Source organism: Drosophila guanche, unplaced genomic scaffold (genome assembly GCF_900245975.1).
Source record: "Drosophila guanche unplaced genomic scaffold, DGUA_6, whole genome shotgun sequence".
Classification (NCBI taxonomy): Eukaryota; Metazoa; Arthropoda; class Insecta; order Diptera; family Drosophilidae; genus Drosophila; species Drosophila guanche.
Window position 1 is genome coordinate 1,874,095 of NW_022995749.1, and position 19,474 is coordinate 1,893,568.

General features: G+C 42.9%; 1 protein-coding gene across 6 annotated transcripts in view; it reads left to right on the plus strand.

The window, feature by feature from the left end:
• Positions 1-19,474, plus strand: part of LOC117585563 (tyrosine-protein phosphatase 99A) — a 109,648-nt gene that overhangs the window by 70,534 nt on the left and 19,640 nt on the right. For 2 of the 6 annotated variants that reach the window (XM_034275088.1, XM_034275091.1), the window contains exon 1: positions 13,707-14,466. The exons of the other annotated variants lie outside the window; for them this stretch is intronic. In XM_034275088.1, coding sequence (XP_034130979.1) covers positions 13,971-14,466 — 496 coding nt within the window. In that variant the 5' untranslated portion in view covers positions 13,707-13,970. Of the gene's footprint in view, positions 1-13,706; positions 14,467-19,474 lie in introns of those variants that run through there. 6 annotated transcript variants of the gene reach the window in all.

Sequence of the window (19,474 nt, forward strand, 5' to 3'; positions counted from 1 at the left end):
TTGCCCGTCCCATCCCATCCCGTGCCGGACACGGGCTTAGTCGGGTGAAATGTCATAAATATGCACATGACATTATTTATGTGACAGATTTGATTCTTTTCGTATTTCCCTCGAATACACTTGGGCGGCATAAATTCCAATTAGAATTTGGTTTCTGTGGGTGTTTTTCCCACTCAAAGAGGCGATGTTTAATGCAATACTTCAATAAATATTAAGTGCATTGTGGCCGAGGACTTATGCTTTTGTCGTTACCTCGAGCCATGCGGCTGCACAGGTCACACAGGATTTCAAGTGGATTTGGTTTTGGGCCATCATCCATTTAGTTCGTCAATCTTGGAGCCGAAATCTCTATGAAATGAATTGAAAAATAGTTTCACCTCAACAAAACCTGATATGAAACCTCAAAACTATTGGGAGTCTTATTGATACACTTACTTACACTTCCTTTTCACTCTCTCTTTGTGTCAGCAATGCATCTGTTTTCCTTAGTTCTTTGGGGCAGGAATGCAACTCTCTGTCTTTTGTGGTAAGAGCATGCATAAAATATGCCAATGTTCTGTTCCCCGAGGCACCGACAACGCATTCATCACCATTTGCTTAAAGTGACGACTCCACACGCATCTACAAAGACAAATCTAGTGAATTAGAGAGAGAAAGATAGAGGGAGAGAGAGAGAGAGAGAGAGAGACAGAGGGTGAGTGTGTGAGAGAGAGAATCACACGCAAAGCCCCAATGCAACTTCAATTCATCCGGAGTGAACACTTTTTATCACTCGTACTCATACCCTCTGCCGTCACAGCACAAGAAACTTTGCCATGCAACTCTCTCTTCTCTCTTCTCTCTTCTCTCTACTTTCTCTTCTCCCATTCACCACTCTCTTCCGGACAGCTCTCTTGTTTTCTCCCAATATTTTGTCATATTCCCCCATTGTTGTTGCTGTTGTTGTTTTTTAAGGTTCATCAAAGCTTCAACATTGTTTGGTCACAGTTGTTGGCCATCTCCCTGCCACCCAATCTGTACCCTGTCCCAGCCTCTGCTGCGGCATCATCGTTCGTCATACTTCCGTAGCTGTCTTGTGAAATTTTTCCTGTGGGAGTTAAAATATGCACAAACTGATGCCACCCTCCTTGCTGGCACTGTCCCTCTCTGTATCTGAACACGCCCCAGCTGTAGGGTTGACTTTTCGCTTCGGTCGGGGCCAGAGTTTCCAGGCACGGGAATGGCATGGCAAGGCATGGAATGGCATGGCATGGCAGGCCGGGACAGAGTAGAGCAGAGCAGAGCAGAGTCTCTGCAACCGAGTAGTTATGCTCCAGTGCATGTGCAACTTGTCTGTTGTTTATGACACCCTCTTCAGCCTCAGCCTGTGCATCCAGACCCTGTAGGTGTTGTGGGTGTATCTCTGTGGCTGTGGCTGTTCATGTGTGTGGATGCGTATGTCGTCGGCATCATCATCATCATCATCAACATCATCATACGTCTCGGTTTCGTACTGGAATCGCAAGCATATCATCTACAACACACACACACACCCAAATTCACTGAAAATAGTGGACGAAGAGGGGCGGGGTTGTTGGCGGGGAAGGAAGCGGATGGGATAGAGAAATGGAGGAGGATCTCAACACTTTGTCGGAGCATCAAATGGAAACCACTTTGACTACTGCTATTAGAGCCCCAACCCCTCCCTCCTTGAGAGGGGGGGCACTTTTTAGAATTTATCCTTTAATTTGGGTCTAAGTTTTCTCCCTTTTATATGCAGGCGTTTATTCGCTGTTGAAATTTCCCATAAGCGAACAGTCTCATACTTTGTTTTAAATTTGATATTATGAAAGCTTTCAAAGAAAACTTTCCAGGAAACACTTAATTTTTGTAGTTTAAGGTTGAAGGTTCTCTTTTCAGCCTTTACCTTTTTCTGTATTCATTTTCCCCTTTCGTTTTCATACTTGCCACCGCTTTCCTTTAATGAGGTAGCTATTTTTTTGTCTTTCGTTTTATAAGCCAACACCTCAATCAGAACTCCGCTTTCCTTTTTTCTGCTGTTAAAGTTAAATATGTTTTTATATTCACAAAGTGATGGCTGACTTCGTAGACAGAAGGCGAAGGGTTAAAGGCAAGGTGTGAAGCGCTGCTGCCAGAACCAAACAAATTGCAATTTTTAATTAAGTGCATGTACGAGTATTTCTCAACCCTGGCTCAGGATATTCCCCACACCGCACCTACCATCTATGTACGAATCTCTCTATGCTCATTTCGTTCATTTCCAGCATAAGAGCAAATATTTTTCAATAAAATTGCATTTTTCAATGGAATTTATTGAAGCTGCACCAAATGGTAGCAGCGTCATGGGTAAGAGTATGTGGCATCCGAGATGGGGCTGGTTGTAGGCGGGTACATTTCGTTGAGATTGTTTGCTGTGAGTAATGGCCCAGACAAATGGCAACCAACTCAGCAGCTTGCCTATCCACAATCGCTTCAATCTCTGGCGGCTGTGCCTCTGAGCCTTAAACCCTTTCCTCTTAGACCCTCATCTCCATTCCCTATTCCGTTCCTGCAGAACGAGTTATTCCCTTGTGAGGACGTTTTACATGCAGATCATGGCAGCGACAGAAATATTATTATGCCAGCACTATGCTCACAATGTTGTCTGCCATTAAGTCAACGGCAACCACTGGCATGAACGGCAACATTTGCAGCAGGAACCATCGCACCACAAAGGACCAGAGTTCGTCATGTGCCCCGGGTGCCGAGAAGTCAGCTTGCACAATGGAAATCATAAATTTGAAGGCCTGTCTAGCCCTGCTGGGATGTCGAATGCAATTAATATACTCCTATCTCTTGATCGTGTGACATCTAAAAGACACAACCTCCAAAGTTGACCTCCTTCATCAGGATCCCTCTCTAGATGAATGTAGGACTTAAACCTACTCCCATTCAACAATATTGACTTGTAGCCAAGCGTATTATTCGACTGAAAACCTCTTCCAATGACTACTTTCCTACTCCATCTACCATCCATTGAATGTTTCCCATTTAGAAAAATGCAATACAAAAATATAATAAATCATTTCATTGCAACTGGATTTTCGCCAAAGCTTTGACACCGTAGAAATTCAATAAAATTCACTTATTTCGCTTGCACTGCGGCCATAATTTCCTGCCGCTTTGTGAGAACAATCGACCAGCAAACAACCCACAGCAAGCAAATGTCAGCAAATGGCGGGAAGTGGAGTGTGTGTGAGCATGAAATTAAATTCCATGCAAACAACAATAACCCTTTGAGGGTGGATCCAACAACCAGCTAGAAACGGAGCCACTGCAAATAATACGAACATAGAGAGCCGGGTCAGAGCGTCAGAACGGGCGATGTGCCAGTCGCTGCAGGGCAAAAGGATTTTGGTTGGTTCTGCAACCAAATAAAGTGAATCGAATTTAATGTCAAAAGTGCAGCATATAATTGGCTTAATGCTGCGGGAGGATCATGCTTCTGCCGGTGGCTGATGGGTTCCGGCCCCGACACGCAATACCATAAACTGCAGCAGCCACACGACGCCAGCGGCCCAAAGAAGAGTTGCCCTCACACCTGACGACCCGAACTCCTCCTCTCCTCTTGCCGGCGATTGCCTTTGTGCGTTCAGCGTTAAAAGCGCAAAATTCAATTTCGTTTTATTGTTCGTTAGTTAAAAGTGAGTAGGGGAATGGATGCTGGGCGGGGTAATTGCATTTCGGGGCAGGCCACCTGTGAGGCGGGAGGACTCCACAATGAAAACTACACCCAAAAGATACCACCGCGAGTGAAAAATGTTTTTGTATAGCCAGCTGTAGCAGAGAACTGGCTCAACACTCGGGATTTTTTCATAACATATACATACATAGATATGTACATGTAAAAACATATGTGCGAGGGACAAATAAATCTTAACCCAATGTCGAGCCAAAGCCAAAGCCAAATCGTGGCCAAGCCAACATCGAATTTCCAATGAAATGACAGTGTCCATGGCAGGACAAATGCCAAATGCTATGTTCAAATGTCAGTTAATCAATCGAAGACATAACTTGGCCCCCGGTTCATACCTTTGCCCTTGCACAACCTTCCTTCCTTAACTTCGACTGTGACCATGTACCCAGCCAAATGCAGCATAATTGACCCACTTAGCTTCAGGGGAAATGTTGTCCATTTGCCAGCCTTTGAGGTAATGCGTGTGTGCCATGTCACCACTTGACTGTGATATGAACTAACCAGAGCCGAAACATCAACAGAAACTTGGACTCTGGCATCAATATTGGATGATTGGAACATCGTTTAGGGTTGTTGGGATGGGAATAGTGCACCTCTGAGCTGGCGGCAATCCTTTGATGTTCATCTGGATATAACTACATATAAATATATTAATATTCGCATTGTGTAAGAGGGGATCTATCGGTATTCTACATTCCTTTTTAATTTCCTATTGAACATTAGATCCATCATCAAACCCACTTGTTTTATTCGCACTTTGCTGAAGTCCGATGAGATATATTCATGGCTAAATATAAATAGCAAAAACCCCTCAGAGGCAACTTTTTTATCCGTCTGCCACTTACTGAAAGATTATCACTGACAATGATGAACAAGCGAGCAGCCGATGCGGCAACCAGACGCCTCTCCATTCAGCATTTATCACATTTTGGGTAGAATTTCTTATTCATATGCTAAAGGACAATGCTCACCTTCACTGTGAGCGCTTCGCACATAAATTTGCCAGCATTTTTGTCACAATTTCTTATCTCATAAGCATAAAATTAACAACCAACCAAAATGGCGTCAAAATCAACGTAAGCCCAGGATGGGAGCGCAGCATAGATGGGGAGGGTACAGAACATTATTTAAAATCGACGCCTGCGGCGCAGCTATAAAAATTTGTGCGCGATAAAACGGAATTATGAACACAACGAAGAAAGAAGCCCCACAACGGCAACGACAACGACAACGCAATGGCAACGACAACGGCATCGGCATCGACAACCAAGGAGATGATGAAGATGAAGACCCTGATGTGGGTGCGAGACAACAGGCCAAGGCCGTGGCAGGAGTACAAGGACACGTGTTCTTATTAATTTTAATGCATATTAAAAATCGCAAGCCGAGGGCGCCTAAAACTCCGTGAGAGTTCCATATTCCACAAGAGTCTTTTGCTGTAGCTGCAGCTGTCACAACACACTAAGATGTGGAGCGCTGTGTATCAATAAAGCCCAGCGACAGGCTACCAAAACATTATGGAGCGCAGGACTCGTAAAATATCCAGAAGCCACACCCAGGCACCACATATACTCGAATGTATGTATGATGGAGGAGGAGCGGGGCAGACTTATGTTTATTAGATTTTATGGCGCTCATCTGAGCTAATCTCGATGGTCTTGTGGATTTTCGTTTCACATTCTTGCTGCTCTGTTAAAATATCTTAATAGAAAAGAGATAAGTCATAAAATCTTTACCAATATTTAGACACGCATTATGAAACTGACACTACCATAGAGTCTCGAAATCAGTCCACGGTTTGGGGGGCTAAGAGTAGGAAAAAGTGCAGATGTCTGTTCTCCATACAACCTCTGTCTGGATTAATTTCGTGTGAAATGATAATAATTTAATTGGGAGTTAGGGGAAAGCTTCTTCATATACAGATGACACACCTGGAATCCTGGATTATCCGATGTCATTCTTCTTCAATCACAAATTATATATGAAATACAAATATATCAAATATATATCGTGCTAAAAGGCTACAGATCTTATCTAAAAATCTAGTAGATGTCAGATCATTTCTTAGTCGCCTTCTCTCAGGGCAAGGAACACCGTTTGCTGGTTCTCACTGCTGCTCACACTTTGCAGATAAATAATGCACAAAAGTTGTTCATTTAACTTGGCTTGTTTGTTTCATTTCATTTGGCCTGTTGGTCCTGTCTTCTGTTCTGTTAGGGATTTGGATTTGCTCCGCCATGTGCCACATATAAATCTTAAGAGAGAGACAGAGCGCGTGATTGGTGTGGTGAGGAGGGGAGCAAAAAGAAAAGTTAAGAAAACTCATTCACATAATTTTCCAGTTTATTGTAAGCCGCATGTTGGCGCCGCTGCTGCTTCTGGCGTTTCTGTTGCGGACTGATATACACCTGGCTAAAAGCGAGTGCGGCATAAACCGACTCTAATTACCGGGCCCCCCAAAAAAGAAAATCTGAAGCAAAAAAAAACCATAAAATATAAATAAAAATCATTCATTTTCCGCACGTTGCTTGCCGCAGGGCCGGCCTCTGTTTAGGTCCTGGCTGCTGGCTCCTGCTCCTGTGGATGTTGCGATGTTGCTGGTTCCTGGTGGCTCCTTCTGTGCGTTAAATTTTTATAGCCTACACTTGGGCGCCCGTCCAAGTTACTGCCACTTAATGAATTAACATTATTTTGATGGGTTTTATGCTTTTTTCATACTTTAGCAGCCCCATGCACCCTGCCCCACTCTATGCTTCGCTGCGGTTGCACGAGTATCGGTCATGCCAGGCAACACCTCGCTCGCCTTTTAACTTTTTAATAAGCCACAAATATTATAACCTGAATAACGAACAAAAAAATGAACAGAATACGATATGCCAGCATAAGCATAATTCAAATCATTTCATTAACATTTTTAGGGGCCACATCCCTTTTTTAGGGGCGTAGTCCAAAGCTGGGAGAAATTACTTTTTAAGTACCCAACTTCAATGCATTCGGGAAAACTTTTCCCGATGCAGGAAGTATAAAGTAAAACAGGCCCGCTTTTCATTGCCGAAGTTTGACATACCCTATGTAGATCCTCTATTCTTAAACCAGATGCGATGATACAATATTAACCTGGAATTTATATCGCCTACGCTGATAGTGCTAATCATTTCGTCATAGTCTTAGAAGCCACTCTTTAAGATTATTGCAAAAATGAAGTGCATATTAAATGCATAAAACGAGTAAAAGTCGGGCCCTATTCGTACATATACAGTACAGTTTGTACATATTTCTGTGTGTGTATTCTTGAGTCAGTCTATATACGTGTGGGTGTGTCGTGCTTGTGTGTGTAGGGCCCATAAATCTAAGTGCTTTAACGCCTTTGGGCCGACTGTGCAACGCCTACTTTTGTGGCTGATGTAACTGCCAGTTAGAGCAAGTCGGAGTATGTATAGGTGCTGTGTGTGTGCGTGCGCGTATTGGTGAGCCATACTGGTATAATGAGTTTTCAAGTGGTGCGCCTGCACAGGCAGGTAATATCATTCTAATGCCTAATGATGTATCTCCTGTGGGTGGAAACTCATACAATTCAAGCGCTAAGAAGAGGAGAGGGTGGGCTGTTTCGGCATAATATGGTTACTAACAAGTTATAGTATGTATAATGACGTTAGTCACAGTCAGAAAATGTTATCGCCGTGCCCACGTCAAGGGCAGATCCATCTGCTACACACTAATTATAAACGATATGTGCCATAAATTGCATTGATACCACAATTAATGAGATATAAAAAGTACTTATCATGCCCCATGGCTGATAGCAAATTCATTACCGATAAGCTGATGTTTCAATTAACGGGGGAAAAAATCTAGGTTTTCAAATTTCGCGCCACGAAAATACCTACATACCAAAATACCTTTCACCATTTTAGTGAGACCCAAAATGTCCCTCTCTCTTCAATTTTTTTGTGTTTCCGACACCGTGAAAAATTCTTGTCCGGATTTTGCTATATATTGCGTGCGTGGAACGTAACTAGTTGAATTGAGAATGCTTTTGGGATTTGCCAATAATGCATACGGTTCGCCAAATGTCCATTATTGCCAAAAATGCCCAAATAATAAATCAATATATTGTTAATGTCCGTAAAATTATATAATTTTCAAAACTTTGTCAAAAATTTGTCATGGAAGAAGTCGTTTTTTGACTCCGACGATCTATATCGACTGTCTTTTACGTGTTTGCACAGTTGTTTCTTCCATTTATGCTCTTCACTCCAGGAATAATTGTAAACCATATTTTCCGGGCCTGTCTACCAGCTGTTCTCTCAGTCCACACACGCTCTTCATATCGATATATCGATAAGAATCTGTGTATTTCGTTTACGTTGCTGGATACTCAACAAACAAAAAGGCAAACGAAAAATTCTTGGTTCAGTTTTTTGTATATAAAGTTTGGAAGGAATTTTTATTTTCCGAGGTGAGGCCCTTACGTTGAATTCCGTCCCCACTTACGTATATTACCGTTAGCAACATACTTTTTATGGACCAGCAACATGCTGCGAAAAGGCAGCAGCACTGTTCCCCAACATTTTTCATGGAATAATCAAATTTAGTACCCTTGGAAGAAAGGATGTCCTCGAATTGAGAAAATGCTGGAAATCTCTGGCTTTAATCAATGCAATAACAAGTCAATCTGTGTTATAGACTTATCTCAACTCTTATGTAGATCAAAATATACATATATATGTACATATAGAAAACATATAAAAAGGTTAAAAACATTTCAGCCTAACATAAAGTCCATAATAATGAAATATTAATAGTAATATCTGGAAACAGGGTATACAGAGTCCCATACCATACCAATCCTACTGGTTGACAAGCAACAAACTGTCAAATACGTAGCAACACATTCTAACTCACGTAACGTTTATGCTATTTTTGTTGTTTGGCTCTTTTAGTTCTAAACTTTCTTCGTTAGCATTGCAACAAAAGAAAGGTAGCCAATCTTGTGAAAAATTGACTGATAAACCAGATAAATGTATAGTTTTAGCACGGAGACTCCTAACTAGCAAGTAATAGCATGTAAAACATCAAAATCGAGGAATATGATTTAAGACTTCGGTATATTTACAGTATATTTTGAAAGTGCTATGGTGTATTTCGGTATATTTCCGAGGGTGTGTCATTATATTTTATCGATAACTATTTCACGGTCACACTGATGCAAAAAGAGGCAAATATTTAACAAAATAAGCATTTAGCATTAAAAATCCAATGAAAAGAACATCAAGTAATCTTATATGCTGAATGAAACAAGTGTTGTAGTGGAAAACTGTGTAAAACCTAGTGAAAAACATCAAAACTGTTTGTGTTCTGAGTGTGCGTGTGCCTCCCATGAAAAGAAAAACGAATTCCTTGCGCAGCAGCCGCCTTTTTTCCGCACTACGAAACCATCCCATAAGTACAGAGAGAGATGGATAGGTTTTCCAGCAAATAAGTAAACCAAAACTAAACTGTATGAACCATATTCTCAGAAAGATCCGAATAATTTAAAGTGCTTGTGATGTTTATACAATTGGAAAGACTTTCGTGTGGAAAGATGGAACATATGCGTTAATAAATCATTAATATACAAGACCCTCAAACCATCAATTGTGAGAAGAACTCAAGAAATTCTGTTAACTGAGGAGCCCGATACAATCTGCCATGAATATGCATTGTGATTGTATTTCTAGCAACAAGAAACATAAAATCGTGGAATAGTGCTCCACTTCGCGCTCTTCTTCATCTTTCTACCACTCTTTGCTGTTGTCTTTGTTCGGCGCATTGTTGTTGTTGTTGCTATTCCGCATTTTGTGTACCCTTCAAGAAATCAATAAAAAGAAAAAACAGCCCAAAGATAAATTCGCTCAAAACGAGTCGGTGAGAGCGACAGAGAATACCAGAGAGAGCACGCGAGAGAGTCGAGTCTGAGTCTCACTCTCTCGTTGTGTGTTTGTTGACATTTAACCGCGTTCTATGAGAGACTGTGTGAGAGACTGTCGAGAGAGGGAGAAACAGCAAGCAAGGCGAATATAAACGAACACGAAATCGGGGCTTAAAAATTAATTTACAACGTAAATGATGTCAGTAATTTAGCATATTTTGAGCAGAAATGGGGATCCATATGCCCCACAGATGAACCACCGGATGACGTGGAAACAAATAGTACAGATGAAAAAACCACAAACAAAATCATGAGCTGCGCAATTCGCTGACAGTTAAGTGACACAATTCCCGTCCCGGCCGCAAATTTGGGGCTGGATCTCGGCTCGGATTTTCTGCAGCGAATTGAGCTGTCACCTCCCTTCTATCCGCGCCGTGCTTACGGCAGACTTTAGTATCCGTACCACGTGCACTGGGGCCGGCTTTATTGATTTTTCGCAGGGATCCTAGGTCCTGGTCCTCCCGGTTTTGCGGTGCATGCGCATCTAGCATAACGTATCCCAGAGTCCCAGTGCACTGACCTTAGCCATGACTGTCATTATTTTCGGGCACTGTTCCGCTCTGTTCGCCAGCCGCTGCTGCATTAGGTGCCTCTTCTACTCGTATCTGCCTTACAAATTAACGGCACTCCAAGTGTTGGCCGAATAAACAAACAAGTGATTTTATTTCACGCCGCACAATGTGGGCCATTCATAAGAGCCGATTGGGGGCCCCGTCGGATAAACAAACCAAGTGGCGAACGCCTCCTCGGATGTGGGTTATCAGAGAATCTCACGCTCATTATAGAAAGGAAGGCGGTGTAGGAGCTCGGTGTTTGTTTAGACAGCGGCGCAGGCATGTGGCGTGTGCTATGCTGCACGAGAGGGGTTCCAGGAAGCTATAAAATTCCCTAGAGCAGGGAAATTATATGTTCATATGGGAGAGGTATCTGAAAATATGCAGCGAATGCTCTGGCTGCCATGACTTTCAGTCATCAAATAAAAATGAGAAAATATTCATAATATTAACACACATTCCCTTTGCTTTTCAATATAAATTTTATATTATAAACAGTTTCAAATTTTTGTATCAATCTGGGTTCCCAGCGAAAAATTACATACAATTTATTTTTGAATACCTATTGAGCCAACCAACAACCGTTCTAAGCCCTACTTCCGTTGTGAGATAAAAGACCCACGCAGTTCTTCCGGTAACCCAACAATGTATTCTTTTATTGACAACTACATACCTTCGCTCCACTCAAACCTCAGACATTTTCACTCTTTATCAGTGGCACAGAAAAATCGCCTTTTAAGACCATACTCATTTCTCTTTTAGGGCACTGAATAAGTAAGATAATCCCAGGTTTGGGCCAGATGTTGTCACGAGTCTAGACTCTAGATTTTAATGGTTATACTTGATGGAAATTTATATGGACTAAACATGTAGACGTTCATTAGGAATTCGACACATTCTTTTCTGTGAGTGTATGTGCACAATCCACCATACCGCACAAACAATATCTGAGTAGGCCGTCTCCCATTGCTTTTTGGTCTGCAGTTGTCAGGCAATTTGCCTCCTTCCAATTGATTTCTGCTTTGGAGCTCTTCTTTTCCGTCTTTTGCCTAGGATTCTTTTCTACATATTTTTGTGATTTTCAATTATCTGTCAGTTCATTTTAATAGCCGCAGGGGGTTTGGTGGAGGCAGGTCAGCGGCGTATGCTAATCAGAGCTGTCCATTCGACAGAGCCGCTGACCCGTTTACCGTTATTAAGTACTTACGACCACAAATGGCCAACAATTGTCGCTTGATTGGCCAATTTGCACAGACCCCCACACAGTGAACCCGTTTTCCGATTTCGTTTTATAGAGCTGTTCGTCCATCTCACTTCTTTCACTATCTTTGTGACTCGATTTTTCTGTCTTTCTTTTCGAATTTATGATGACCAAATGAGAGCTTTGCTGAATAGGAAATACTCTTTATGGATTGGTATGGTATGGTATCAAAAAAATCGGCTCTACCCGAAGCTATGTAGTTGGAAATTCTTTTTAGTGACTGCACTTCCCCCCTCCCTTCGTCTAATACAGTTTTTATATCCAACACCCAAGACAAGTCTCTCTTTTACTCTCTTTAGCCTCCGCTCTTTGGCTCACTTTATGCACGCGGTCAATTTGATGAGCTGCTAATTAGGCCCCGCTGCCGCTGATGCAACGCCGACTGTGACTGCGGTTGCGGTTTTGCCGGGGCAAACAAAAGTAGCGCAGCACTTAACACTCTTCGAGTGAGAGAAAGAGAGATGGAGAGAGAGAGAGAGAGCATAGCGTGCCGAGGCTAATTCTTAATGAATCAGCACGAGCTCCCTGTAATTTGCACTTTGTCCAGTTCCTTTCCTGCCTCTCCTCTGCCTCACACTCTCCCATTCCTCTGCATTTCCATTGTGCACTGCAATTGTTTGAGGTGTGTGTGCGTGCGACAGAGCGAGATGGATAACAAGGCGAGAACAAAGAGTAATCAAAAAGAACTTCTGTTGGAATGTTTCACTGATCCGGTACTGCTGTCTAGACCCAGGTATTTGGAACGTACAGAGATTTGGATCGATTACGCATCGATTACGATCAAGCGTTACCTACTGCGTTTCTCCAGCTCTTCTCAGAGACCTATTAATCTATAGACTATACCAAATAAATAGAACTGTTACTATGCCCAAGAGATCATTACCATGGGGTTTTACACACTTAAATCTGAAATCTTTCATTGCTCGAAACAGCAATAGTGTTTTCTTTCTCTCGCACTGTCACGTAAATCTGAAGTACAAGCCTTTGGGTTGCTTTTAGATCGGAATCGCTAAAATTTGATCAGAGTCGACTGGACTTTATATTTAGCACTCGACATATTTTCTCTATAGCGCATTCAGTTGATCGCCTCTGGCCTAATCTTTACGCCCAATCATTTATTATACGTGATTTTTTGTTCGCTGCCCCTCCCAGCCGGAGCCCCATGCCCAACCGTAGCTCTAGCCCCATCCCATTCCAGGTTGCAGCTGGCGCACACATGTCGTCGGCCAGCCGTTCGTTTGTGGGCATTGCCAATTTGTTAGCGAGCTCTCTTCATATTGTATATGGCAAAGATTTACTTATTTTTATATGTATGCTTCTCTGTGTAAAAGCATGTCTGTGGATAGGAGGGGTACATATACTTATGCTCGCGAGTGTATTTTTAATGCGGCTGCATCTTCTGCAAGCGCCCCTCTCTCGATCTCCCTCCATATGTCTGTGACTTGCTCGCTCTCCCTTACTGCCTGCGGATGAACCCCGTTGAACTCGCTTGATGGTTCCGTTGGAAAGAGGGGAAAGAGGAAGGGCCATACAAAAACAATAAAGCGCAGAAAAGTGTGAAGAAAATGCGATAAACAAAAGCGGCAAAAGAACACACAAAAAGAGAAATAAACGAGAACAGGGCACGAGAAACAATGGAGCGAAACAGAAGAAGAGTGGATATTGAAAAAATGCAATAAATTATCATACATAATAAAAATAAAATAAATAACGCAAAAGAAAAAGTAAGCCCGCGAGCCGAAGCTTTTAATACCCTAACAGCTGCAGTGCCGCTAAGGTTGCCATATAATAAAGTAATTTGATTTCATTTTATTTGACTATGCTGAGCTCTGTATGAGGTAACAGAAGAACCTGCAGAAGTTTAAGAGAATTTACAACTCTCTTTATAGTTCTCTTTACACCTTGTCCCTGCCTGACAAACATCTAAGCATAGTCGTTAAAGTCTCTTTTTGAAGAGGGTGCTGGATGAGATTCCGATTCCGGTTGAGGTCGAAGTTCTTTTTTAAAGGTTTGGCAGATTTGAAAAATTTCTTACAGCAAGCCACAATTATTATTACATTAAGGGGCGAGGCGCAACAACAACAACCGCCAACGAATCATCAGAAAAAGCAACAAAAACAACAGAGATAAGCTTCGCTTGTCTGCCTCATTCGGATTTGTAATTAAATCTAGTAATTTTTTTAGTGCCAAAATGGAAATCATTTAAATATAGTACTTTGAGTGATTCTCGATCATAAAATGAAGTAAATAAGCACAAAATACAGACTGAAAACAACGCACAAAATGTTGTGAGCAAACCGAGAGACAACGAAAAGACTTTCAGTCCTACTGTACAGTGGGACAAGAACGCACAAAACACGCACAAAGTGAATCTAATCCGAGTGAGAACCGAGAGTGAACAAACCATAAGAATTCATCTTTAACTTCGACTTCCAACAACGAACCACCATGCCACGCCCACAGCACGCCATGCTGCGAGCCCTACTGAAGATAATGCTCTTTGCCAGCATTGCGGAGCACTGTGCCACGGCGCTGCCCACCACCTCCTCGCCGGCGCCCTTCAGTGCGCCAACGCACATGGCCAACAATAGCAGCAGCTCCTCCAGCAGCCCGAATCTGGGCGATCTAGTCAATGCTGAGGCAGAAACCGGCTCCGGATGGGAAACTCTTGAGACTGAATTCAACCTGGCATCCACCGGCAGCAGCATCAGCAGCAGCGCCGCCCACAGCACCACATCCCAGTTCCATCCCGAAGAGCAGCAGCAACCCACAGCTCCCACTTCCATTGAACAGCAGGATCAGCCACCAGAGGTGCCGGCCACCACTTTGTCCTTTGCCAATGCCGTGCCCGGGCCTGCTCCTGTGGCTGGGGAAATGGCCAATGGTTCCGGGTTTGGCTTTAACGATGCCACACCCCCCTATGCTGCAGTCGATGAAAGTTATGGTAAATAGTCAATTTAAATGTATAATAATTTCGGTTAGCGGTTTATCCTCAAAAGTGGATTCATTATCTTTTCCATTAAGTAGTTACATTTTAAACTCTCTATCTCTATCTAACCTTTACTGCACTGTCGTTTAAATTATTGAAGAACTTGGCAAAGTACGCCTTGGGGCAAACCCCCTGGTAGTCCATTACAAATACAACAACAAATAAAGTTCGATAGGCATTGACAGGACTTGCCAATTATTCTACTAACATGGTTCATTGACACCACGGGAGACGGGACAACCCTTAACTAGTCCCCAACACAGACAGTTGCTCAGTTATTATCTGCCGAACAACAATAAAGCAAAGTATATAGATTAGTCCAACAACAGGCAGGACGAGCAGGACGAAGCCGACGATTGCCTGCATACTTCAGGGCAATTAAGAGGGGTTTCATTTCCGGTTTAGCACGCAGCCCCCGTGTCCGGCGCCGCGGGTCGGAGCCGTCACCCTCCTACGTATAATATGGCGAAATTCTCACGCAAAACTTTCAGCATTCGACAAATGAATTATTTAACATTGTTTTGGCCGGGCCCAAAAGCAGTTTTAGTTGTTCTTCTTGTGCTATTTTTTTTTGTTTGTTCTTAGCCCGCTCCATGAAATATGGCCGGGCATTGACAAGCGGCCGTCTGCTCGTTAAAACTTGGCCAGCGGGTGCCAACAACAAGAGCAAGAGCCATTCATTTGGAAGCGAACCCATCTTTCTTCCTGTTGCCACTCCGTGCCACCACCCCCCCTCTCTCTCTCTCTCACTCTGTGGAAATGTTTGTCTACAAACAGGACACGCGATGTGGCCCCGTAGACAGGCCTGAATTGTGGCTGAAACAATTAACAACTTAACTTTTATGGCCCGCAATTATTTGGTATTATTGTTAAGCTGCTGCAACTATTTTTATGGTCAAGACATTAAATTCAAGTCGATGACAACATCTCATCCCCCTGGCTACCGCCTCTCTTCCCAGACTACAGTTGTGAATTTTGGTCTTTGATCAATTTGCATTACGCCCAATGCCCCTTGCGTGCCCTTTTATGTACTGACAGACAGCTGGCAAATTGCATGGAACATTTCTTGACCCTTGCTGGCTGATTTTCCGGACACGCAAAAACAGTATTAGGTTGCATTTTGTTAGTTGGCCAAGTTTTTGCTTGCTGCTGGCCGAGCCCTCGCATTAATAAGAGAAATTATGGCCCTGAAAGAGTGGGCGTAATCAGGCCACAAGGGTGGGGCAATGTTATGGGGTCCGACTAGCTCAAGGTCTCTGCTCCATTGAACACTCAAATGGCATGACTCGGACCCACAGATCAGCTCGAAACGAAAATTAAATAAATAAATAAAAATTTATACAAATTGCCGTCTGACAGCGGCATCATTTGAGCAAACTGCTTCTCGTGCCAGTAATTAGTATTTCAGTCTCAGAAAATTCTATAGCTACTTTGGGCAATCTATATGAAAGTCATGCATATGTAAATATATTGCCAGTATATACAAGTGTGCGTATATCTGACATTTGGTACATTTGTTTCTACTAAGTGATTAGTTAGAATTACAATAAGAAAATGATTTTTTGTTTTCAACCACATTGAACGCTTAGCAAAAATTTACATAATTTTTAACAAGATCTGCATGCATGAACTAATATAAATCAATGATACGGAAAATGAAATGATAAATGTTAATTCTTTATCTTTCAATTATGTTATTTAAATGAAAGTAAGATTCAACTTTTTATCTGAAATCCAGGAAATGCGAATCGAACTATTCTCTAAAATATCAAATCAATAATGAAAATGATATGGGAAAAGCAACTTAATTTCAATGAAAAGTTTATTTAGTATTTCTTAAATGTAATGGAAACTTTTGGCAAACTCATCCTTGTGGCATCTGTCGAACGGCAAAACACTTTAATTAATAAACCCGGTAAAATGAAGTTTTTTGTACCCAATCATTTGGGTGCAGAAATCCACCAAGTCATTAGTTTAATTAATTGTTTTTGCCCTAAAATGTTGTGCAAAAGCAAGTGCCAAGAGCAGTCCCCTGCTGCCTCAATCCGTTGGTGTTGAGTTCATTTTTGGTAAATTCATTTCCAACACGCAGCTGCGCTGTCACAATTCGGTAACACTTTCTCAAGCTTCATGGCCCGAGATGAGATGAAAAGTGCAGTTCATCAAGTCAACAGCTTGCCACCACCACGTCACACGAATCCTCAATTTCATGGCGCTAATTTCATGTGGAGTGTGCCAAGTGGAAGTGGCTCTTAAGCATTTTCGAGTGGCATAAAATTGAAATCAGACTCAGAGGCAGTGGAGGCAAAAGTACCCCAATTTACACTCAGCCAACTGCGAGAAGTATCTGTCAGATATGCGGCGCATCTTCCAAACTTTCGAACATTATGACAAACAGCAGTTGACAAACAACTTTGACAGCTGGAAACTGCCACACAAGAATCGGAATTAATGGCCAACAGACAAAGTAAATGGTCGAATGAATTGAAGATGCCATGTCGTGATGAAACTGCACAATTTTTATCTACAGTGCGTGAAATCTCCAAAAGAATCTTTGAGATCAGTGCAGAATCTCAACAATTAGCTAGGTTTTAGGTCTTCCACTTGAATGCACTCGTTAGTTATTAACTAATAGTATCAGTGTGTATTTGATAACTTATTAAGGTTTCGATGGCAGTTATGATTCGATTTCTAACTTAATTTTTAGTAAGCTCCTTATAGAATCCCTCGGTTGGTGAAGCTCAAAAGAGTCTTATAGTTGCGTCACGCACTGTACACCACCGCCACTCGCATGCAAACACTTTGAAGATAAATATTCCACTCGCAAGCTGAACTTTGGCGAAGAGCTGAGCGCTCTCTTAGAGAATAAAGTGGCCTCCCCTGCCAGTCCGTGAATCTTGGGGTCAGAGTAGGTGGTCGGTCCATTGGCCATAGTCCGTGTCCAGGCCTGGCCCCGAACGAAGTTTCTAATACAAATTGGCACAACTTTTGGCTTGTCAACGGCAAGCAACCATCCAGAAGTAAAAGCAGCAGCATCAGCAGCTCTCTGCGAGTATTTTGACAAATGATTTGCGTCTCTGCGCACGAAATAGACCGAAAAAACAAAAACTCTTGCCCCAAAAAATAGCAACTACTGAAAACCGAGCAACGAAAACTTTGATTTTGAACTTTTTCCAATGGAAACTTTCATGGCTTCCCCGTCCATCCCACACCCACCCTCATTCTAGCTTCTGGAATATGATGGAACTCGTATTATACAGGACACTGAGTTATGAACATGACTTGTCAAGAAATACATTAAAGTGCAAAGTAGTGAGAGCAAAGAAGAGATCACCAGGAGCCTTCAGGAGTCGCCAGGAGCAGGGAAAACAATCATTTAGCCAACAACAAATTCTGGAAAATCATAAATCATTGAACTTTTAACAGTTGTTGTGCGATGTGCTCTGTGCGATGAAAAACAGCCATCAATCATTGGTTGTGTGTTGGGCTTTGCTGCTGTCTTGATTTTAATTTGCAACATGGCTTGCACACACACACGCGCAAGCACTCCCTCACACACAGATACTCGTACTCTGTTGGGAGAGGCGCGTGCCCAAGGCGCGTCTCCCGGCTGACAATGATAAGCCACCAAAGAACCTTTGCAGACTTCGCATCCAACACTTGACACTGCAAAGAGAATGAAACTCACTTTGAGCTGCGCTTTTACACGGCCAACTTCCCCCTGCCCTGGGACACGAAGCTCCTTTCCTTATGTGCACACTCAAATGTGTTTCCTACTTATCTGCCGCACTGTGCTGCGGCTAATTTATGAACTCCCTTAAAAAAAAAACAACCTGGCAAAAAAAGAAAACATTTTGATAGATGGCCTGCGTCATGGCAACGTACAACACGACACACACACACATATGTACATAAAACCGAAATCAAAATCAAGAACACAGATAAGCCCTTTTTTATGCTGCAGACGGATGGGAACATTCTTCATGCTCCGCCCCTCCTTTCTGTTATCGCATATCCACGTGCCGACCCGCATTTAGTTACGCCCTAACGCCGCACTCCTTCTTCTTTTTGAGGGGGCAAGGGGGTGGAGTTCCACTGATAGAACAATTTTGCCTCGGCGACAACTTCCGCCTAACTGCACTTCAACATGTCAATTTTTCTTGTGGCAATGGAATGTGTGATGGGACTTGGCTTGGAATTGGGGATACGAGAGACCAAGACAAACCCTTTGACGAAACGCCTACGTAAAATGGCATTCGAGAGCCAGCCAGCCTGCACATGCCCTCTCCTTATGGGTATGTGTGTTGGCATTTTTTGCACTTCAAGTCACATGTCATGGATGCCTTTTGTCTGCCAGGTCCCCTAGCTGCCCGCTCCCACTTCCTGATGTCCTTTGGGGGCGGCTGGTGTGAGCCGGCGCTTTAAATCATAAACACCTTGTTAGTGCAACAACTCGACACTTTGAACGTGACATTGATGCCTGTTTTTGTGTGGTTCTTCGGACGAGGGCCAGGACTCTAGGACTGCCACTGGGACCACCACCCGATCCTAAAACAGTTTCCGTGTCTCAAGCATCGAAAAACAAGCGAACCCGAGGGCGGATGGCTGGCATAGCCCGTTGGTCTGGTGCTGGCACGACGATGATGATGACGATGCTTCCATGTGCAACTTCCTGCCGATAACCGTGGCACAAAGCCGTCGGCGGCGGCCATGGTGTGGGCCTTATCGCCATGCTCTTGGCCACGAAGGCAGGAAAATGCAACCATCCGCAGTCTGGCGCAGACAGGCGGGGTCTGTTAATTAGTTACAATCCCAGACAAAGCCAACTTAAAGCTAGTCCAAAAGCGTACCGCTTTTGAAGCTGTTGGGTCTGTTTGAACCCCAAACCCCCAACATCAAAATCCAAAACATGTCAAAGGTTCTGAAAGTTTAGGCAAATTACTGAATAAAAAATAACATCCAA